Below are 24,067 nucleotides of genomic sequence, written 5' to 3'. Positions count from 1 at the left end.
ACGTATTCCAAGACGAGATGATTTTTAACGTTCGATATCGTAACATCGTCTCCTTGCAGAATGGTGAGCACGGTATTGTCGATACTTATGAAAGAAGGCTTCGATGTGAAAGCGTTGAGGGCTTTTCGGGTGCTACGACCTCTCAGGCTGGTTTCCGGCGTACCAAGTAAGATTTTCATGCCAAACAAGTGTCTTTACTCCGACTATTTCTCGATACCAGTTGATCGAGCCCAGCGAAAGAAACGGGACGTGACGAATGTCTCTGTCGATCTGTGCAGGTCTGCAAGTAGTCCTAAACTCTATTTTGAGAGCGATGATACCCCTTCTCCATATCGCTCTGCTGGTTCTATTCGTCATCATTATTTACGCTATCATCGGCCTCGAGCTGTTCTCCGGCAAAATGCATAAAACCTGCAGGCACAATGTCACCGGTGAGTATCGTTCGCTTACGCCGCGCTTGGGACACACACGTAACGTAAAGGTGGGTATTCGTTGCATCGGTAACAGCGTACGCGATGTACCGCAGCAAAATCTGCACTCGGTGACTTTCTTCGATCTCGTTCGAGAAAATCTTTTCGAAGGGATGAAAATTACGTGGAAAAGTAAGACGATCCACCGATAGAATTAGACCGGAAGGAATTTCTCGAAAGACGAAACTTCGCGAAATATCGTACAACTACGCGACAGAGTGGCATCGACGACCACGCAACGGCGTGTTATTTCCTCTAGTTTGAGAATGTTTCTCGAAGAGACCGAAATTACGTGGAAGGCAAAGGACGATGATCCGTGGACAGGGACTCGGACCGGACAGAATTTCTCGAAACGTGAAATATCGCGGTGAAGTTGGCAAAGTTGGTGCGGGAGTTCCCGCCCTAACCCCGAAACACAGTTTGCACCGGCGCTATTTTAGATATGATTCAGCCGCGGCGCAACTAACGTCTAATTATTCTTAGCGCGTGGTACGCGATCTGCGTGGCCCGCGCGTATCTCACGGTAAACAGCTGATTCACGAGAATCTGCGAATTCCTGCACTTGCCTGACAGGTCAGACGCGAGAGCCGGGTACGCGCACAGATTCCTGGTACGATCGTAGTCCACGCAAAACCAAGACGCTTCTCGTTTTTTGAGAAAATAGCGTTTCAAAGTTTCATCGAGCACGCTCCGATTCGTAAATATCAGGACACCTGTTGGTTTCGCGCGATAATTCAGCCGCCAAAGTCTACGTTTTGTACTTTGTCTGGCTTAGCGAAAAGACCGAAAGACTGTACTTTGTAAAGCAATAAACTTTAAAAGGAATTAAAAAGCCTCGAACATTTAACGAATCAGCGTACAAATGCTACAACGAATACAACGATCGAAATACTTTTTGCAAGCTTTGTAACACAGCAGTACGAGCGTACGAGTCAATTTCGCTGGGTGATCCGAGTTGCAAGAACCGGTGACGATAGCGTAGGGCGCCAAAACGTTGGAAATTCGCACACTTACGAGACCATCGCTCTGTATCGATCATCGTCTTTCGTCGACCATATTTTCGACTAAAGAATGATACTTTTCAAAGTCTCAAAGCTGTCGCACGACCTGGTTCGTTAGCGTCGTTTCAGGTTTTCGGTTCGAACGTCTCGCTCTAGCGTCGCGACTAGCTTCACCGCGGGTCTAAACTGACCCAATGTTACACTCGCGGATCTTCGTTCGTTTATGGGAAATTTTCGACGGTGTATAAAAAGTACAGAATACACAACGTAATATGTATAACAGTAATTAAATCATATAAACCGTAGAAAAAATAGCAACTGTTAAAATATTCGACAATCAGATCAACTTTCTACTTGTGGATTCCATTTGTATAATCGCGATTTAGTTGTATACGGTGTGGAAGATCGCAAGGCAACGGAGCAAAAGTAGAGAAAAAAAATATCCTTTTGAAATGGATTCACAGACGCGATCATGGACAACCCAATTCCGTGTGGATCCGGCGGTTTCCAGTGCGATAACGTGGGACCCGAGTACTACTGTAGCAGGCGATTCTGGGAAGGTCCGAATTGGGGTATTACGAATTTCGACAACTTCGGCTTGGCCATGTTGACGGTCTTCCAATGCGTTACGCTCGAGGGCTGGACCGACGTGCTCTACAACGTAAGATCGATTTCCTGGAACGTGGAAACGATTCGCGAACGATCCTCGATCTCATACTTTCTTTCTGTCTGTTTGCTGGTTTAGATCGAAGACGCGATGGGAAGCTCGTGGCAATGGATCTATTTCATCTCCATGGTCATACTGGGAGCTTTCTTCGTGATGAATCTAATTCTCGGTGTACTGTCCGGGTGAGTATTAAGCGACCAGGAAAATTGAGTTGGCCGAGTCAATTGGTCGGAGAAGTACTTGTAACGCGAGGGAAGATAAGAACGAGAAGTAAACAAGGTTTTTCTTCAAGTAGATAGAAAGAAACGGGTTTAAAGCGACTGGCGAAGCGGTTGATCGGCAACGCGACGTTAATTACGATAAGATTACGATTTCATCTTGTTCGCCAGGTATATTTTAAGACGCGAAACGCAATTTCTACGACAGAGTCCCGTTTCTTTTCTAATTTTGTTCGCATTTCCATCTTCTTTCGAATTACGCGAACGTAACACGGCCATACGATACGGTCGGTTTATTTTTATAAAGCGTGTTTCTACCTCTTAAAACTACGCGACAAATAGTCGTATAAATACACGTACGTCAATCGTTAGGGGCTGGTCGCATAACGGATTCATTGTTCGCTACTAAAATTACTTCTCTTCGGGCTCGTAATACAATGTATTCGTACGCGTACAATACGCGTACGTACGCTACAGCTGCCTCGAGTTACGTCTTTTTCGACTTTTACGCTACCGAAATAACCAACGGAATTGTTCCATTTCCGGCCGTGTCTGTCTCTCCTTTCAATTATCGACGGTTAACGTATCTTCGTTTTATCTAATTTCCACGTTACGGCTCGAAACCCTACTCGGTTTTACGATATTTTTTGAAACTCTTACTCGGCCTCGCCACACGTGAAGTTCGTAAAACCGAGTTTATTCTTATACATATATACATACATACATATACAGGGTGGTTGGTAACTGGTGGTACAAGCGGAATTCTACGCGAAAAAAGAAGTCGAAAATATAGAATAAAAATTTTCTCTTTTTAATTTTTTTTTTTAATTTTTCCATCGAGACAACGATCTACAATAAATAAAGTGCACGCGTACCGAGCGAAAATTCAAAGTCGATTTTCTCGAAAACAAAGCCTCAAACGAAAAATTTTTATTCCATATTTTCGACTTATTTTTTCGCATAGAATCACCCCCTTTCCGCTTGTACCACCAGTTACCAACCACCCTGTATATGTGTGTCGAGTTCTCATTAGGGTTAGGGGCGTGTAACGAATCTTCATTTGGATTAGACATTGTTGTTATGCAATAGAGAAGATGTCGACTAGTACAAATATGATTATCACAGAATTTGACAAGTAGTAATTAGATACTCGAGATGCAAACGGCAATGATCTTAGGCTCAATAACGAATCCACGGTCAACGGGTTAGCAAATGTGCTTTCTTCCAAAGTGCAAGTCGAACTGAACTCACTGGTGCACAATTCAAGTGTAACTCAATTTACTCGTCCACAAGTAGAACTCAACTAATTTGCCCACAGTACAAGTAGAACTAAACTACTTTGCCCACAGTACAAGTAGAACTCAACTAACTTCTCCAGTCCAAGTCAAACCGCGCTTATGTATTCTTCTCCGTACCTCTCTGTATCCCTCGGGTCAACTGTATTTTTAAGGAGAGCTATACAACTACTCCATACCTCTTTTAGGTAAAAACGTCCATCCCGTGACCGTGGCTACGTTCAGCGACCCGTTGTGTCACTTCGAGCCTAAGCCTATTGTCATAATTCTCGGGCACACATAATCGGATTAAATGATAAACAACTACTTCTAAGTTTTATTATTTAAACACAGCTATAATGAAAAGTCTAGACTAAAGTATTGGGGATCTTCCCAAAAATTCCAAAAGAAAGGCCCCGATGTCTTTTCATCTCCGACATATGTATTATATACAGGGTGGTTGGTAACTGGTGGTACAAATCGAAAATATAGAATAAAATTTTTTTAATTTCTTTTTTTTTTTTTTTAATTTTTCCATCGAGACAACGATCTACAGTGAGATCCGTTATAACGAGACGCGATAAAGTGCACGCGTACCGAGCGAAAATTCAAAGTCGATTTTCTCGAAAACAAAGCCTCAAACGAAAAATTTGTATTCTATGTTTTCGATTTCTTTTTTCGCCTAGAATCACCCCCTTTCCGCTTGTACCACCAATTACCAACCACCCTGTATATGGTTGATATATCGATTCTCGAGTGTCGCAGTCTCCTAAGAAAGATTTAAATATAAACATCCCTTTTGTTGTCTACGTTACGTAGCGGTGGCTTAGACGACCGAGCCGTAAAAGCGCGTCTTATCAAAGTGCACAGCGAATTCGTCGTCGTTCCGCTTTAAACGATAAAACGGCTCGAATGCCCCGGGGAGAAAAATAGAGCGGATAATCTGGAAGATTGTCAGCTTGTGTCGCATCATGGGACAAGGGACTGCGAGTCAAGTCCCCTCGCTTTGTACCAGCAACTCGCTGTTGCTCTCGTTCCTTTTGTTATTTACGCGAAACTCGCACGCGACTCTCGATTTCCGTTTCATTCGCGCGCGTTTCAATTACACTGCTCGTCGGCGTCTCTGATATCGCGTTGCGACCAACGTACCTTTGCCCGGTGCAGCGAATTCTCCAAGGAGAGAGAGAAAGCAAAAGCGAGAGGCGACTTCCACAAACTCAGAGAGAAGCAGCAGATCGAGGACGACCTGAGGGGCTATTTGGACTGGATCACCCAGGCCGAGGATATCGAACCGGAAACCGACGAGCCGAAGATGCAGGACGGCAAAAGTGAGTTATCTACGAGCGGTTTATTAAACGCATCTATGGAAAACTCGAGGATTACGATTTTTAAGAAGCCAAACGAATCTCAGTTTCGATTCTCTTCCCTCGATACCTTCGATAACGTGTCCGTAAAGATACAAGAGATTTCGGTTTACGTTTAACGAGACAGAGGACGACGTAGATCGCGAACGACTTTGCAAAACTTTTACCGCGCCAAAATCGTTAAAATTCTAAATTGTTCGTCTAATTGTTGATCGACGGTTAATTTCGTAATGCAGACTGATCGTTACCTTTTAGCGACAAATCTATCGATATATTCCGTTACTTAGGAGCGACGATGTTATTTAAACACCTTGTTGGTTCCACGAATTTCCACTCGTAAACTTCAGCAAAATCTATCCGTCTTTCTTTCTTTACTTTCCGCTAATGCTTTTGTACAGTATAGGGATGTTTGTCTCGTGTACGAAGCAAACGGATAATAAGAATAAAACGACTTTCGCAGCGAAACAACAGAACGAGATGGAAAGCACGGATCAGTTAGAGGGTGACGAGGAAGGGGTTCAACAAGAATCGTTGTGGAGAAGGAAAAAGCTGGATTTCGACAGGTAGGAGGGTGGAGACGCGCTTTCTTGTTTTATTTCGTTGAAGCGAGTTATAATAAAGGGGAAAGCGGAAGGTGGAAAAGCGAGCCTCGCTACTTAGCTTGCCTTTGATCGCACGAATTTGCAATGGAAATTCACAGAGTAAACAGAAGAATGAGGAGGGCGTGCAGAAAAGCAGTCAAGTCGCAGGTTTTCTACTGGTTGATCATAGTATTGGTTTTCCTGAATACCGGCGTTCTGGCCACCGAACACTACAATCAACCTCATTGGTTGGATGACTTTCAAGGTACGCGATCCTCTCGCTGCTATTTAATATTCCAACATTCGATTTTCTCCAATATGCAGATTTATTATGCCTCACGTTGCACCTTACTTTTCCATTTAAAATGCCGTTGCTTCTCGGTTACGCAGAGATCACAAACATGTTTTTCATCGCGTTGTTTTCCATGGAGATGATGCTGAAGATGTATAGCTTAGGATTTCAAGTAAGTTTCACGGCAAACGATGTTTCTCAAGGAAAATTTCTCTCGATAAAAACGTTTCTTATCCGAACAGGGTTACTTCGTCTCGCTCTTCAATCGGTTCGATTGTTTCGTCGTGATCGGCTCCATCACCGAGATGATCCTCACGAATACTCACGTGATGCCACCGCTCGGCGTTTCCGTTCTCCGTTGCGTCCGGTTGCTCAGGGTATTTAAAGTGACAAAGTAAGTTTACATGGAGAGGTCTGTCGGCCACCTCCTACAAGGAACACGCTGCGCATTTTTACACGCATTTACCTTAAACGAACGCGATGGAATTTTACAGATATTGGAGGTCGTTGTCGAATTTGGTGGCTTCCCTTTTAAACTCCATACAATCGATCGCGTCTTTGTTGCTTCTGCTCTTCCTTTTTATCGTGATCTTCGCCCTGCTGGGCATGCAGGTACGATTCGTCGCTCTTTCTCGTCTCTCCACGTCCATCGGCCATCGTCGATGGATAACGAGCTCTAACATTCTCCACTTTTTCGCAGGTGTTTGGTGGAAAATTCAATTTTAGCGATTTACAGAACAAGCCCCGTCACAATTTCGACAGCTTTTGGCAAAGTTTGTTAACCGTCTTTCAGGTAAGCTCGCACGTTTTTAACGCTTTCAACGGATCGTCGAAGCTTAAATCGATTATATCCGACTATCGAACGTCGTCCTACAATTTATAGATATTAACCGGCGAAGATTGGAACGCCGTTATGTACGATGGAATTAGAGCCTATGGCGGTGTTTCAAGCTTTGGCATGCTCGCCTGTTTCTATTTCATCATTCTCTTTATATGCGGTAACTGTATCCTTTTTACCGTGAAAATACGCAAACAGCGACGAGCCTCGTCCAATTACGTAATTTTCCATTCTCCATTCGATACGCCATCCGACAATATTTACGGACCATAGGGTACATATTAGGCGCGACAAACACATTTTTATCCTCGTTTAACGTTCCTTGACCAAGACAATTGCAGATATCCTACTGAACGTCTTCTTGGCCATCGCTGTCGACAACCTCGCGGATGCCGAATCGTTAACTGCCATCGAGAAAGAAGCCGAAGAAGGGGTGAGCTTTTCTCAATTTTAAAATACGCTCGCGCTCTCATAAATTTCCATAGAGATCGTTTCGTCTAAATTCAAACGACTGGCTCGTCATCCGCCATCCATGCAATCGCGTAGACACTTTTCATACGAATCGAAACGGTATATCGCGAAACTCGTACGTAGGTTGCAAGTTTGACGCATTTGCGGCAAATCTCGCGGTGCAAAAATGCACAGGACGCCCGTATCTAGCGTACGAACGTAACAGTATCTTTTGCGATATCCAGTGAGTCGAACGATCGTCTATTCAATGTTCCGTTTTACCCTATCACGTTCGTAAAATATCAATTGGTCTCTCAATACCAATGTATTAAGTTGTCCGATAAATTATAACAATAATAAAATAGACGCACAATGTCTTTTGTTTTGTATTAGTTTATTGAATTGTGCGAGAACATAATGATAGAAATATGTAGAGGATGGTTGGTCGGTTTAAACGACGAGATGACTCGATATTAAAACTGTCAAATGTATTTAAAAATAATGAATAAATACAGAGAATGTTCGCTAAGAATCTCGATACTAACTGATTCGCTAAAAACTGTTATTGATCGCTATTAAAATCACTCGAAACCGAGACTGAAAAACTGTTCACCTTCGTTTATTTATACTGGTCGGGAAAGCACCAGAAAATTTTAATTCGTCTTTGTTTCACGGAGTTTATTTATTATTACGTTACGTATGTCCTAACGATGTTGATACTCCGAGGCAAAAGAACAACATGATTCGAATTGTCCTCTAGCTCATGTGCTGCTACATCACCACAATTAGAAAAGGAATCAAATAGTATCGAAAACTTGGCATTCAACTCCTTCTGGGAATTTCTGTTGTAAACGCTTTGACGGTTTACAAAATTGCAACAAGAAAGGATGTAACTATTAGAAGATTTAGAGAATTATTAGCTGCAAAATTATTAGTGTTGTCTGAAAATACAGAAAATCCTTGTCTTCGACGGAGTCAGCATAATATCATCGTTCGGAAAAATGATTCCGGAAGAAGCATTAGACGCGCATGCAAACTATGTTATGCGGATAAAAGACGTCGAACGGACCGACCAAACACACGAGGGAATTTAAAGAAAACAACAACTTATTGTCCAAATTGTGCCGACCTACCTCAGTTTTGTATAGAATGCTTCAAAGTTTTACGTTCTAAATAATTTTCTTAATAAAGCATCTTCGTATTACTTTTATAACTTTCTGTAGAATATCTTTTCAAACACCTACGACGATCCTTCGCAAGTAGTCGAATAAGCGTCACCCGAATACGGATGACACTGTCCGATCAGAAACTTCGCCGCGGCTACAAATATAACGAAATGGATCATACCTAATTCAATAAAATAATTGTTGTTCATCTATTATGGAAACGAAAGAAACTTTTCGGACAACCTAATATCTTTCTCCAAAGCTGTGTCAAACGTCTTTTCTACGCGTCACGTTGTTGGTTCCGGCTCGTAGGAACGGACATGTAAAAAGATTAATTGCGGTCATTTTTGCAAAATAACTAAAAACTACGTGACAAGGACGAAAGATCCGCGGAATCTTTTAAAGACGTTTTTTCTTTTTCTTTAATTTTTTTTTTTTTTTTGGTAAAAAGACGTCGATCATCTTCCACGGTATGCCAAGGATTAAACGAGCACTCGTAAATACGTTGAAACGTTCGACGCATTTGGAAAAAGCGAGCGTCACGGTGTCGCGCGAATAAACGTTTGGTCGTCGCGTTTACATAGTTGCAAGGGCGAAGAAAATTAGAATGCCAGCCGTTTTATCGTTCTCAAAGAGCATCGAGTGGGAAGGCTCGTTTGCCGACGCGCTGGTAATCACGACTGCCTCGACAGAAGGCGTCGCGACGCCAGCGTTGACGCCGGCTTCGACGCCGTTCGACCGACTTTTTATTGCCCGTTACGCGTCTTAAAGCGCGTACCTTGCGAATATTCGACGCGCCGTAATTCATCCGACCGCGTATCTAGGGCGGTCACGAATTCCCGATAGAAATATCGCTGTTTTCTGGTCGTAACAAATTTTTAATTACGCGCCATAAAACGATAGTTGTTGATATTCGTTGCTGTTGACCTGCTTGATGTTTGCAATTAACGCGCAGCATAAATACGAATGCCGATGAATGGTTTCCAAAGATATTTCGCGGCAACGTGAAAGTAGATTTAATTGTTGCACTTGGTCCGAGATTTGAATCTTTTCATAGCGTAACGCGAGAAATATCAACGTACGAAACGTAATTATTTATTTAATATTCATTTTCTATAAAACGCTTTTTCTACCTGACGCCGGATACCGCGTTGGCACACGACTAACGAAACGTACATTTTCGCGTATATTTATTTGCTGGTATTTTTACCAAGCAGATACGAATCTTCGGTCAACCGTTTTACGAGCTGAAAGATTTAACGGATAAGACATTTCCGTGCGACCTTGGAGGCAGCTAGATCTACCGCGATATATTTTTATGAGCAGGTTGAACGTCGCTGTACAAATGATTTTTAATACGACGCTAAATCGCCCAGAACTATGCCATCTCCTTTAAACCGAACGCCTCGTTTGCTCCAACTGTTGCTGCGAACTACGTACCGCGTACAAAGGACGCACGCGAAATCGGGGTCATCCCGATCGAATACCGATACTCCGAAATTAAAACCGTTATCCAGAAACATTCGCTCCATTATTGTTCGCTATCGTTTTCTATTCGTTCGTCCGCCTTTTTGACCATATTTCGTATACAACGAAATTCTATAACGGTTTAGAAGTAAATACGCGAAGTAACTCGAGCGTGAAAAGCGGTGGCAAAGGTGGAGGAAAGAGAGCTATCGGTGTCGTCTTCGTTATCGAACAAACGAACCCTCACGGCGAAGTATCATCGCGTCTACCTTGTACAGCTTCGCGTTAGAAGGTTTAATCGTTCGTGATTTTTCGATAAGCTAATGAAAAATCGATCGTTCTCGAGTATTAACCCGAGGGCGAGGGTTGATTCCGCTTCGATGCTTCATGAAATTCGACGAGATCCACGGCTCGAGTTTCTTCTACTTTAAATAGGACGTCGAGTCAACGTCTCTCTTTGCTTATTAATAGACAAACTATCTCGCGCGAAACGAACGCTAGATTTTCCTGCCGTATTAATTAACCGTTCTCGATCGGCATATTTCTCCGCTGGCGTTGGACGTTCGTCGCCGCCACACGCTATGCACGCCACGGTACCCTACGATTTTTCAGAACGAATCCTAATCTTTGCTCAAAGACCTCATCTATCCAACTAGTGACAAATAGACGACGAGTAACAGACGAATTCGTGGATTTCTCAGGGAGAGAAGAATAAACAGCACAGTGCCTCGGCGAGTAGAGACGAAGTGAGCGGGGAACAGGGTGATGACGGTGGCGAAGGAACCGGTGCAGAGGACGAAGGCGGTGGAACCGACCTCGAGCACGATCCTAACGAAACGATGGAGGATTACGAGGCAGCCGTGGACACGGAAACGTAAGCGATCTTCCTGTATAATATGCAGATCGATAGATAAATACGATTTAAGATTCATTCGATTAACGTGTCCTCAGGTCGGAGAAAAGCGACGATACGAACAATCACGCCAAGGTGCGACTGAACATAGAATCCGACGAGGAAGTGGAGGAAGAGGAGGAAGTCGAACACAACGAGATGCACGGTATCTACGTTTTCTTCTTTCGTTTGTCAAACGTCTGGGAAATTTACTCTTTGTACTTTGTTCGTCGTCGATGACAATTACCTGCTGCTTAATTTATCTAGATGACGGTGCGGATCACGAGGTATCGGCTAGACCACGAAGAATGTCCGAATTCAACATGGCTACGAAGACAGAACCGATTCCAGCCGGTTCGTCTTTCTTCCTCTTCTCGCAAACGAACAGGTACCAACGACGTTTACCGTGCTTCTTCGAAAACATATTTTTTATATACAGGGTGGTTGGTAACTGGTGGTACAAGCGGAAAGGGGGTGATTCTATGCGAAAAAAGAAGTAGAAAATATAGAATAAACATTTTTTTTTTAATTTTTTAATTTTTCCATCGAGACAACGATCTACAGTAAGATCCGTTATAACGAGACGCGATAAAGTGCACGCGTACCGAGCGAAAATTCAAAGTCGATTTTCTCGAAAACAAAGCCTCGAACGAAAAATTTTTATTCTACATTTTCGACTTCTTTTTTCGCGTAGAATCACCCCCTTTCCGCTTGTACCACCAGTTACCAACCACCCTGTATATATAATGTGTGTATATATATATATATATATATATATATATATATATATATATATATATATATACAGTCTGTTCGAAAATGATTTATCACGAACATTTATAGCATTATTCTATATTTCTGACACGGTAAAAATTTGCAAAAGGTAGCAGCAAAATTGACCTTAACTTTGAAATTCAATTTTATATTGTATCGTACTCTAATTATTATGAAGGTAAAAGATTTCAAAGAAACAATGGGTTGCAATTCAATCGTTTTTTGAAAAGAATTTCAAGGAAATGTTAAAGTTCCATTAGTTTCGGAATTCACTTTATTTATAATATGCTTACATTTTGCAGTCAGATATAGAAAAAATAGCATCTATTATTGCATGTAGATATGCCAGATCCGTTATCATATATACAGGGTGGTTGGTAACTGGTGGTGCAGGCGGAGGGAGGTGGTTTTGCACGAGGGAAGAAGTCGAAAATATAGAATAAAAACATTTTTGTTTAATTTTCTTTTCTTTTTTTAATTTTTCCATCGAGACAACGATCTACAGTGAGATCCGTTATAACGAGACGCGATAAAGTGCACGCGTACCGAGCGAAAATTCAAAGTCAATTTTCTCGAAAACAAAGCCTCCAACGAAAAATTTTGATTCTATATTTTCGACTTCTTTTTTCACCTAGAATCACCCCCTTTCCGCTTGTACCACCAGTTACCAACCACCCTGTATATACAAAAATTGTGGTTAGTCGCGATATTTTTCTATTCCAACGACTTTCGTCGTTCGTGTTTCAGATTTCGAGTGTTTTGCCACTGGCTGTCTAACCACAGCTACTTCAGCAACATGATCCTCGTATGTATCATGATATCTTCGGCCATGTTAGCGGCCGAAGATCCTTTGCGCGCGTCCTCTTATAGAAATCAGGTAAGACGACCGACGAATATTCGTTTAAATTCCACCGTAACCATGCTGTTCGTGGTTGTAGATTTTACTGAATTTTGACTATTTTTTCACCACGGTATTTACGATCGAGATCTGTTTAAAGATGATCTCGTTCGGTTTTATTATACACGACGGTGCATTCTGCCGGTCGGCGTTCAATTTGCTCGACCTTTTGGTCGTGTGCTCTTCTCTCATCTCTATGTCTTTCAGGTAAGAACTATACGACGTTTCCTTCTCCGTAAAATAACGTTTACTTTTCGACGTTTCAAAAAGTTTTCTGCAGCAAACTTCACGAGCACGCTTTACTCTTACGTCGCGTTTATCTTCATCGATTTGGCGTCGAAGAAACGAATTTCTGAAGAAAAACGTAATATCTGTTCCTAACGTTTCGAGTACGTTTTTCATGTTAGATGCAAAGAATTCTTTTAATCGTTTCGATCAATACTACCGTCTGCTCCTGAAGTTTGACCGCCACTTTTCACCATCAACTTTCTGCGACAGCGTGTAAAACCAGACGTTTATTTCACCATTTCTGTTTCAGTTCCGGCGCGTTTTCAGTGGTGAAAGTACTGCGTGTATTACGCGTGTTGAGACCTCTACGCGCCATCAATCGTGCCAAGGGATTAAAGGTATCTTTCTTCGCTCGTTATCCACGAACAATTAGCGAACTTGCCAAATCGGTCCCGGATGATATAGCACATGCCCCGAAGTAGACGTACGAATAACGTTTGATACCAAAGTAGCTTTCAAAGTTGCGACCTTAGATTCGAGTTACGTGAAAATTCAAGCAATTGTTCTTTCGAAGCTAGCAAAGCCGATCCATCGAGTCTGCACGGTATCAAACTGTTCGCGATTGCTTTTCAAAGTCGATACTTTTACCGATACTTTGGTAAAACATTTCGAATCTTCCGTATTGCAAGGGAAACTCTTTCCAACGAATTCATAAATTCGATCAACGAACCGATATAACTTACTTTGCGTCCATGTATAATTTATCTTGTTTCCATTCTTCTACGTCCATAGTTTCCTATTGCGATTCGGAGAATAGTATCAAAAAAAAAAAAAAGAAAAAAAGAAAATAGAAAAGAAAAAAAAAGAAACGTAAACGATTCTAAGAAAAAAAACAAAGAAGTAAAAAAAAGACTGATTAAAAAAAAAAACGAGTGACATCCGACGTAATAAATTAGTCGGCACACGTAATCTCATTTATAAAGGAGCGAATCTACATTATAATTAATGTTGAACCCAGCACGTAGTACAGTGCGTCATCGTAGCGGTAAAGACTATCGGAAACATAGTCCTCGTCACCAGCCTCCTGCAGTTCGTGTTCGCCGTCATTGGCGTACAACTGTTCAAGGTAGGATTGCCAGGCCCCGCACACTAAACGGTCCTGGGACATTCCTTCCAACCTCTCGTAGTACACTAGAGTGGCATAATATACAACCAAAACCTTCGATACCCCCCTCTCATTGACCCCTCAGCCCTCTCTTACGATCCGATATTATATGCATATATTATCGTCATTCTCGTTCATCCATTACTTCACATACGTTTGATGCAACGCCGAGATAATTCACCATCACCAAACTCACTACTACCAATTCGTCTACCACCTCGGTACGCCTTTGCTCGACATCCCGACAGCCTTCTTCGACGATTATTCGCCACTTTCTCCGTTTTCTGTCCATTGCGTATCGTCGTTTCGAGTCAAAGAAAATAGATAGAAATAAGAAAAGAAAAGAAAGAGTGGAGAAGAAAGACTGGGAGAAATAATCGTCGAGAGGCGCGGGCACGAAGCAAACGTTGTTTTTTCCGACAGATGCACCTCTGGGTACCTTCCCTGTGAAACGAACTGTTTTGCGTGTAACTTGTTCATTGGGTTTCTTGTCTCGACACTCTCTCCCCGAAACCTCTCACTGGGATTACCTTGATTTCTTCTTCCCCTCGAACGTTTTTCTTTCTTTCCATCGATATTACGTGTAGCCTAACGATCGAACGACTGCCCCTGTTCGCGACACTTTTACGCTCTTTGTAAACGAATTTCGTTTCAAGCGAGATGATCGCTTTTACACGAACGCGTCCAACTCGTTGATTTACATTCGCGATCTTTCCACAAGCGTTTACATCGATTCGAACGTTGCCGCGTAAACAGTCGCACTTTCTTTGTCCTTAAAAGACTGTTATCGTTGCGTGAAAGACTGTTGGCTCGTATCGCGATCACTTTAACAGGAAAGTAAAATCGTTTGTCGTAGCTTTACGAACGATCATCCACTCTGTTACGCGTCGTTCGTGGGACAACGATGTGGCAACTCGTTGCAAATAATAGAAAACGCGAAGCGCGCGGCGAGGCTTTATTTTTCTTTGCGTACGCGAATCGGCCGAATGATGCGAGAGTTGTCGCGATCGTTGCTGACGATCGATAGTGGATCGTTTCTCGCGAAATCGTTGATGGAACACTGTTTCTACTAAACTATCGTGCTAGCATAGGAAAGACGATCGTAATCGATAGCTGGCCGATAAGCGGCCGATTCTTTTCATTTTCTGTCCTTTTGTTACGTTTCGAGCAACAAATATATCTATACGTACTATATAACGTATACTTACGTATCGAACGATTTACGTAATAGACGAGTGACCGGGGGGAGATGAGATGGTAGCTGAAAAAGAAAAAAGAAAAAAAAAAAAGAAAAGAAAAAAGAACGTAGATAGAGACGGGATGGAAGTTCGCTGTCGCGCACATACATCTACATACTATCTATATATGTGTATGCGTGTACGTCACCACTTTTCGGAGGAAACAATTTTACAGAAAGCGGCTTTTCGCAAGATCTATTATATGGTCTTTGGTCTTTCGACTTTGGCTTTCGTATCTTCGTTTATTTCTCCTTTGTCTGGACACCTACGACTTTCTTTGTCTCTCTTTTCCTCTCTTTCTTTCTTCTACTTCTGTCTTTGTCTCTGTTTCTCTTCCTCTTTCTTCCCTTGTCTTCTTTTTTTTTTTATTTTTGCCTTTACTTGGTCGTTCGAGACTCCGTAGCTGGAAGACTAAATATCAAAGACACGCGGATACGAAACGGACAACCGTTGTCGGACGCAATGACAATATGACGCAATATCGCGGGCAAACAGGCAAATCGAGCGGTGAAACGAAACACCGCGTAATTGATGGATATCTATCGATCCGATATATACCGACGATGTTACCGACGACGATGGTTGGTCCAGATCGTACGCGTGTTTCGAAACACCGACACGATACGACGCGGTACGACACGGTACGAAACGACACGACACGACACTCAGAGACTGACGTTTACAGGCTGCGTGGTTAAAACCGATAGTAGAGGATTGTTTGAAAATTGCATGCTTGTGCCGGCTGAGCGTTGCAGTGGTGTGCCGCTATATTAACACGAGAGAAAGGAAAGGGAAAGAAGGAAAGGACTCGGTGTTCCGCCACTCTTTTCGCAAGCATCGGTCTCGAGCTCGAGATTCCAGACAGAATCGTAGAAAAAGCGGAGAGTCGAACAACGCGTTATCCTTTTGTCTCGTCGATTTCCGCAATTGCCTCGAAACGAAGCATCACGGCACTTCTCTGTCCGGTCTACTCGCAGAATTTTTTTCCCGTCCCGTCCTCGATTACATTTCATCATATCATATATTTCAGAGATCGATTCTACATTTCTCTTCGTTTAGCTACGCGAGGCTCGCCGAGATATTCGAACGCTCGTTGCTAAACGTTTTAGGAAAATACGCAGGCAAAATACACGCGTCGCGAGAATTGCCTCGAGTCGCGTCTCTATCTTTTCCATCGAAACGAAAAGAAGACGAAGGAACAAGCGGACACGGACGATCGCTTTCGAATTTCAACGAGATAATCGCCACGCTGTTTCGTCGCGATACCGGTGAGCATAATTTCAACGAAGTTGGAAAATTTCGCGTATATTCCGAGAGAATTATCCACGCGTTCGAATATTTTCACGCGCTACGATTAGAACGTAGCTCGTGTTTGTCGCGATCGCCAGGAATGAAGTTCGACAGCGGAGGAAACGCTTAGCGAGCAAACTTAGACGAGTCGTAGCATAGTGTACCTTGGTTGCTTCGTTTAATTAGCGTTAGAATCGTTAGACAGAAGCGGACCACGTAGTCGAACGCGTAGTTTCGCCGCGTATCGATCCCTCGTCGTTACGCGCTCCTCCACGATATCAACGATATCGACGATCACACGCACGAGCCTCGACGCGTCTCTTACGCGTCGATGCATCGTCAACGACCCGATAGTTGTCGCCAGACGCTTTAGTTCGCCGTTTCCTTCGATTCACGAGCGATCGTTTAAGCTCCAAGGACGCAGTTTCCTTTGGTTCGATCGTCGAGCCTCCGACGATTTGCGTTGGTTGCGTTCCGTCGACGAAACGAGAGGCGCAAGGCGAGTGAAAAACGTGTCCTTGGTGCCTGGAAAGAGTGCGAGAGGGTGAAAATTACATGGGTTGGCAGTCGGAAAAGTGCTGCTTCGGTCGATGAAACTCGAGAGGTTCTTACAAAGAAACTGTGAAACGTAGATCGCGAATGAAATATCCCAGAAGGTGTTAGTTACGCATAACGCGTCTGCGATGCCAGTTACTTTTCTTCACGATCGAACAGATCTGTCGTTGGAACCGGAAGAACGTTCTTGTAGTTTGGTTTGCTCGTGTATCTCAGACACAGCGCTTCCATTGACTAAAGAAATCAAGCGCTTAAAGGAACAACAAGTTTTTACGATACGTACCGTTATCTACTCTGTCGTCAGAAAATTCGACTTTTCTTTTATTTTGCGCACGGTCGAACGTAACGTCGAGTCGATCGTGTTATCGGCGTAAGACGCGTACCTGCTGACGCCAGCGTATATGACGGCAACGTACGGCCGAAGGAAGAAGATCGCGATCGAGATCCGCGAAGCAATTCGGCGACGAACAGCGACGAAAGTTTTGCCTAGCCGACGACGATCGAAAGCGAAACAATTACGATCGAAGGTTTCCGAAGATTAGATTCGACGAGAAAATACGTTAATCCCGTACGAGGCCCCATAGGTGCATTGCCGAGGAAAAACATCGAGCACTAGTGGGTTGGATGGATGGCGAGGGCTTAGTTCACGATTTACGAAAAGAGAAATTTTGAGAGAAAAAGCGGAATAGATAAAACAGGAAACTAGAGAGAGAGAGAGAGAGAGAGCACAAAAAGAGGAGAAACGAAAGCCAGGAAAACGGAAAAGGGGGACGAAAAGACTGGCTGAAAGACGGGACTATCGTTGACGATGAACGAGGGTGGTTGAGAAACGCCGTGTCGCGAGAACGAAACGAATTCGCGAAGGGAAAAGCCGACGAAAGCGACGTCTCGATGCAAGTCGATGCTACGATGCGAAAATGTAATAGGAAACGCACGCTCGTTCGTACGCGATCCGAGAGGTGGTGAGAAAACAGGGTAGGAAAACGAAAGGGAAGCGTTGCAGAGAGATTAAGGGAAGACGAACGCGAGCAACGAAAATTGAAAAGAAAGAAAGAAAGAAAGAAAGAAAGAAAGTTTTTTGAAAGAAAAAGAGAAAACGCGGAAGGAAAAGCGTGCAACGATCGAAATGATACGACGATACGTTGGCAAATAGCGAAATTCCCGTTGCCCCAGCCCTAAAGCCCCTCGTAATTAAGATACCTAGCTCCACGAGCGAAACTAGCCAAACCCTTGATTAATGCTACTTTGTATTTTCTTTGTTTTCTCTTTCTGTCTGTCTGTCTCACGATCCCGTGTTCCCCGCTGTGCTCGTTCGCCCTGCTCGCCTGCCCTCAACCAACTACGTATAAAGTACGTAGTGAAGTGTGTGATTGTCGCCATTAAAACGATCGGCAACATTATGTTGGTCACCTATCTCCTACAGTTCATGTTCGCTGTTATCGGGGTACAGCTGTTTAAGGTAAAGCCAACCACCACCACTTAGAAAGTTTATACTAAGCCAACGAGAACTTTTCTCTTCTTCTCTCTACCACGTCTATCTCGTTTCTCTTTCTTCTTCTACTTCTTCTTCTACATCTTCGTCTTTGGCTTCCTTCTTCTTCTCCTACCTCTACTTCTATCTTTTACTTCTTCTACTCTTTGATTATTATTACTACTACTACTACTACTGCTACTACTATTACTACTACTACTTCTTCCTCAGCTCTCTCTTTTTACTTTTCGTTATTCTTGTTTTCTTTTCTCCGTTTGATTTATTTGGCCGTCGGCTGTTCAGCGACGCGGACGGCCTCGCGTTACAACCGGAAGTTTTGGACGCGTCACGGAAATGAAAATTTCCTTCGCGAAATACGGGGTGCCATTCGCGTTTACGGAAATTGCCGCTGTCCGATCGTCATCCGTTTAGTCGCCGTGGAAAATTTCACGTTTCTCTTCTTTCGTACGATTTAGCTTACCTTGTCGGCGAACCCCGGATTTCGCGACGCGCTGCACACTCCGATCGGCCCATCGAAACTCGTTCGATCCGACTACTTTTTCTCGATCCTTCTTCGACTCTACAAAGGAGAATATCGGCAAACGAGGCAATCGTCGAGCGTAAATAAGATCGATGGAACTGTATCGCCTTGCAACGTTCCACTATCGCGGCCAAATCGTGTACACGGTGAAAGGATCGGTTGCTCCTCGTGCACATTAGTCGGTGTCCTCCTTACGAATCGATAATGCTTTATCGGAACGTTGGACAGGATCGTAGTAAGGTGGAGCACGAAACTGGCACGTTGATCGATCAACCTATTCGAGGATACTTCGTTGCTGCCAATATTACCCTTTGCAGAGACACGCTCTCTGCGTTCACGATAACACCCTCGAGCACGGTAACACACGCTGTTAAACGATCGAACGCTTCACCGAGAAAACCAACCGGGGCTGTAACATCCACCGAGAGTAACGTTCTTACTCGTCACCGTCGCTTAACGAACGCTTTAACGAATACGTAGCTATCGAACATATCGGATAGACAACACGTTTAACAAATCGGCATGCAAGTTTCGCTGTAAATGTGAGAATGAAGCTTTGATCGTAGTGCATGCTGATCGAACGCGCAAATATACCGGAACCACGAGTCAAACCTAGCCTAGTCCATCTACGCCATCGCCAAGCTCCACTGCTCTCCGTCCCAACAAAATTTCAACTCCGTTCGTTATCGAGTTGCACACTTGCAAACAGCCTTTCTCTCGCCTTTAGTTATCGCCTTGGAAGACACTCGCCGCTATCGCTCGAACCTTACGAGTAGACGAGTATCGCGTCGCGTGATAACGAAGCTCGAAACAGAGCAGCCCGTCTAGATGCACAGATATAGTCGTAGATTGTTAGTAGAAGCGGCTTAGAAGCAAGTGTAGCGCCAGCCAACCTGGAAATCTCGTGGTTGCCGTTCGGGACAACGGCCAACGAAAACCTACGAATGCATGTGAACTCGTTTTCTATCGTAACGATCGTGGTTCGCATCGAAGGCGATCGTGGTTTCACGAAATCAGGAAACGAGACTCCTTGATCCAAACGTTTCGTACGATGCAATTATTAGATGCTCTTAAAGGGCCAACGAAACGAACGATCAAGAAACCCACGCTGCACTCGGTGTTCTTTCCACGGCTTATCCGGAAAGTCGAACGAATCGTAATGCGCAGCTTCGTCGTTTCGAAACGTACGATTTGCCGTGCTGCAACAGTCGTTCCAACGAGTCTGGTTCTAGGCGATTAAACCGCGTGGATCTCGAGCAGGGCTCTTTTCGAAAACACCCAACCAGAAAGTCGAAATCGTAGCTATCGCGCGTAGGGCTTCCATCGAATCGAAATTTCATTCTTTAACTCGTTAACCGAAAGCTTCTACGATCGAGAAAGCTAAAGCTAAGATGAACGAATCGAGTCGAGTGTCGATCCCAGTCTCTGCCAAAGTACGCAAAGTACGTTTATTTCCCATGGAAACGAAACGACTCGTTGACGCTGCAACTACCACTGGCCCAAGTGTCTATTGCCAAAAACACGTAGATTCTCCACGATTTTTGAAGATGCACGTTTTCGAATTTTAGTTTGTTCAGACGGAGAAACATCGTTTTATGTACAGGGTGAGTGAAGTAAGTAGCACTATCGAAATTTACTATTTTACGTTATTTTATTTCCTATTGGTTTCGTAGAGAAACGTCTTCAACGAACCACGTTGGATCTCCAGATGCTTTTTCCAACATCTTATTTTCTGAGATATCGAGATAACACGCTGGTTTTTTAAACATCGTACATGCTTTTCCAACGTCGGCTGAGATTCTTCAACGGACGATAATGCAAAAGAGCATTGTCCTGTTTATACCGAAGAACCATTAGTTTGGCGAACAATTTATTAGCTTTAACTCGTCAAATTTGCGTGAAACTTGACAAACTAAAGTTAAAATATCTGCCAAACTAACTAGCTTTTTTGGGCCGACCGACGTTGTAAGAGATATCACGACAAATACAACAGATATTAAATACAACCACTTATTTCAAACAGTCCGTACTTCTTATCGACTCACCCTGTATATTTATTTATTTTTATCAAACGTCCGATTATAATTTTCTACCTACGGTGTATATTTAGGCGGAGGTTAGAAGTCGACGATCTAATGTTCTAACGTTGAAAAATAAAATATCTACGAATAAAGAAGCAGTTGTTGCGTCTAGCAGAGGCTAGGAATCGTAAACGATCTCGTCTCTTGTCTGGTTAACGGGTTAAAGTCTGTTCGCGAACGAAATTCCTGCGAAGAAACGTCAACAGTTGCCCCATTGATAATTAGACACGTCGCGATGCTTCGACGAGCTTTGTTCCCAATTGCTCGACGGCTGATACTCCGTCGAAAACGATCGAAACGATCGGATCGTCGATCGTGTTGATCGGAAGAACCTGCGACAACAATTTTCTGGACTCTCGATTTTACTCGCGCACGTGCCACGTCGCTCGATCGACGTAGGCCAAACGAGACAGCCTGCACCACGGCCTACATTTTGTATATATTTCACACGTATAGACTCGTATTATCGTGCACGCTTAACGGAATGACATACATGTGTATATATATATGTATATATACATGTATATGTATATATTTTTTCATTTTCTAATCTTTTTTTTTTTTTTATTTCATTCTACCAGTTCTTAATTTTTCTTTGTTCTTTCCTTTTACTTTGCTCGATCACTAGCTACTACTGACTTTGCTTCAGAGAATGGCCAATTAACGATACGCTATGTCCACTTTATCGACACTCGTGATATCGTATGGAAAGAATGACCGATTTGTCGGATTTTCCACGATCTCCGTGACGACCATAGATACATTGGAAACGCGTTAAAAATTCTAAAAAAGAAAAAAAAAAGAAACATAGGAGTAAAAGTATATCAAGAGTATCGATACGTTCGACAGTTTCGAAAAAGGTTGCGCGAAGCCTCTAATTGACAGCGATCTGCTTCGCATTAATGGAATTTTTATGTTGTATAGGGCAAATTTTTCTATTGTTCCGATGCATCGAAAATGACGAAGGACGAATGCCAGTAAGTTATCTCGCAAACAAACACAAGCCCCAAACGTGGGATATCGTTCAGTGTCGTCGCTACGTACGTCGAGGTAAAACGAAGGTTTTCCTTTTGTCCGCGGTTTATCGTTCCCAGTAACGGCGACATCGACGATTCCCGCAAATCGGATCGGTCAAGCGAAACAGCCACAACGAATAACATTGGTGGTCGCGTTGATAATTTCAGGGGTACGTACCTGGAATACGACAACGGCGATATCAATAAGCCGGTGATGAAGGAGAGAAGTTGGATTCAGCAACGTTTCCATTTCGACGACGTTGCGAAAGCGATGCTTACGCTTTTCACCGTGTCCACGTTCGAAGGCTGGCCGTCGTAAGTAACCAAGCGTCGTCTACCGCGTTCACCCGCACCACTACTTCTTCTACTTTCCTCTCTTTCTTCCTTCCGTTCCTTTTCGAATTTCGTAATCGACAAAACCAGTGTATTTCCAGCGGGACACACAGGTTTTTTTTCTTTCTTTTTTCGCAATATCCAATCGTTCGTTGCGCCATTGCTAACAGCGGTATACGGAAAGAAAAGATAAACGAAGAAGCTCGATGCCAGCAGCCACGGTGCACACCGCTTAGCATTTTCTCTCCCAACAGATTACTAGACGTGTCGATCGACTCTAACAAGGAGGATCATGGACCAATTCATAATTTTCGGCCGATAGTGGCCGCGTACTACATCATTTACATCATTATCATAGCATTCTTCATGGTGAACATCTTCGTTGGTTTCGTTATTGTCACTTTCCAGAACGAGGGTGAGCAAGAGTACAAAAACTGCGAGCTCGATAAGAATCAGGTAAGTTTGCCGAATACCAACCGGCTACCAACCACGATAACTCGTATACCTACATCTCGTATACACCACCGTTCATAAATATCAGGACACTTTTTCTCTCGTTTCCATTACACAGAGTCTGTACGTTTCACGTTGCGATCAAAATTTCATCGATTCGCACTGTACACTGTCGTCTCTATCCGATAATCTTGGAACATTTCCAGGGATTTAGAGATACAACGACGTAGAACGACACTCTTAATTGATTCGTTATTTATCTGCGATCGATGCAAAAGCAGTTTAAGTTAAAGTTAAAGTTAAGTTAAAAGCAGTGCCACGCTGGTCTTCTCGAATTAATCGGATGCACGAGACCATTGGGTGTCCTAATGCATACTTATGAACGGGAGGGAGTGTACATCTCGTGTACGTGTCGTATACATGTAGAAACTTTTCACGTGATTGCATAGCGGAATTGCATCGAGTTCGCGTTAAAGGCGAAACCAGTGCGACGATACATACCGAAGCATCGAATACAGTACAAAGTGTGGTGGTTCGTCACATCTCAGCCGTTCGAGTACACCATTTTCACTCTGATCATGATTAACACGGTGACCTTAGCGATGAAGTTTTATCGACAACCGGAAATCTACACGGAAGCGTTAGACGTTCTTAACATGATCTTCACCGCGGTCTTTGCCCTGGAGTTTATCTTTAAGTTGGCGGCCTTTCGATTTAAGGTAGAAAGTCAAACGAAACAAACAACGCGATTATAATGGATGTTCCGTCGCTCTGCAGTCGGACAAATCGTACCATTAACGCGAACCGATTAATTACAGAATTACTTTGGCGACGCTTGGAACGTTTTCGACTTCATTATCGTCCTTGGAAGTTTCATCGACATCGTTTACTCCGAGGTCAATGTACGTTGTTCGGCAACAGCTCTGCTCGCACTGAGTATCACTGTTTTATCCGATCAGACGGTCAAACGGCCAACGTTAAAATCTTATACTTTCAGCCTGGCTCCACTATCATTTCCATCAACTTCTTCCGGCTGTTTCGAGTGATGCGGCTAGTGAAATTGTTGAGCAGAGGCGAAGGCATCAGAACGCTTCTCTGGACGTTCATCAAATCTTTCCAAGCTCTGCCATACGTAGCTCTGCTAATTATAATGCTATTTTTCATTTACGCCGTGATAGGTATGCAGGTAAGACACGACCAGGTGAAAGCAATTACTCGGAATAGCGCGCCAATTTCCAAGACTCGTAAATACGCTTTACATATATCGCGAAAGTAATCCGATATTTCTAGAAACTTTCTATCACGATCATCGTTTCTACGATACGTGTAACGCGTTCGCAAAAA

The 24,067-nt window shown here is 43.3% G+C and overlaps 1 protein-coding gene across 15 annotated transcripts in view; it reads left to right on the top strand.

The window, feature by feature from the left end:
* Positions 1–24,067, top strand: part of Ca-alpha1D (Ca[2+]-channel protein alpha[[1]] subunit D) — a 62,486-nt gene that overhangs the window by 24,236 nt on the left and 14,183 nt on the right. For 12 of the 15 annotated variants that reach the window (XR_011173430.1, XM_069115578.1, XM_069115574.1 and 9 more), the window contains exons 5-30: positions 60–166; positions 279–431; positions 1,936–2,132; positions 2,217–2,320; positions 4,795–4,958; positions 5,455–5,557; positions 5,695–5,840; positions 5,966–6,039; positions 6,110–6,261; positions 6,362–6,479; positions 6,568–6,660; positions 6,751–6,871; positions 7,047–7,138; positions 10,490–10,662; positions 10,740–10,846; positions 10,948–11,068; positions 12,202–12,331; positions 12,393–12,559; positions 12,891–12,978; positions 13,599–13,706; positions 21,846–21,898; positions 22,106–22,252; positions 22,525–22,726; positions 23,173–23,442; positions 23,542–23,625; positions 23,721–23,909. Coding sequence is in view for 14 of the 15 variants with exons in the window: in XM_069115578.1 (XP_068971679.1) it covers positions 60–166; positions 279–431; positions 1,936–2,132; positions 2,217–2,320; positions 4,795–4,958; positions 5,455–5,557; positions 5,695–5,840; positions 5,966–6,039; positions 6,110–6,261; positions 6,362–6,479; positions 6,568–6,660; positions 6,751–6,871; positions 7,047–7,138; positions 10,490–10,662; positions 10,740–10,846; positions 10,948–11,068; positions 12,202–12,331; positions 12,393–12,559; positions 12,891–12,978; positions 13,599–13,706; positions 21,846–21,898; positions 22,106–22,252; positions 22,525–22,726; positions 23,173–23,442; positions 23,542–23,625; positions 23,721–23,909 (3,463 nt within the window). In the remaining variant the exon portion in view is untranslated. Of the gene's footprint in view, positions 1–59; positions 167–278; positions 432–1,935; positions 2,133–2,216; positions 2,321–4,794; positions 4,959–5,454; positions 5,558–5,694; positions 5,841–5,965; positions 6,040–6,109; positions 6,262–6,361; positions 6,480–6,567; positions 6,661–6,750; positions 6,872–7,046; positions 7,139–10,489; positions 10,663–10,739; positions 10,847–10,947; positions 11,069–12,201; positions 12,332–12,392; positions 12,560–12,890; positions 12,979–13,598; positions 13,707–18,179; positions 18,288–21,845; positions 21,899–22,105; positions 22,253–22,524; positions 22,727–23,172; positions 23,443–23,541; positions 23,626–23,720; positions 23,910–24,067 lie in introns of all 15 variants that reach the window. The other 3 variants (XM_069115585.1, XM_069115573.1, XM_069115576.1) reach the window with 2 other exon arrangements.

Source organism: Bombus flavifrons, chromosome 6, assembly GCF_040668555.2.
Source record: "Bombus flavifrons isolate JBK064 chromosome 6, iyBomFlav1_principal, whole genome shotgun sequence".
Classification (NCBI taxonomy): Eukaryota; Metazoa; Arthropoda; class Insecta; order Hymenoptera; family Apidae; genus Bombus; species Bombus flavifrons.
The sequence above is the reverse complement of the archived record's forward strand: the minus strand, read 5'-3'. Positions and strand labels throughout refer to the sequence as shown.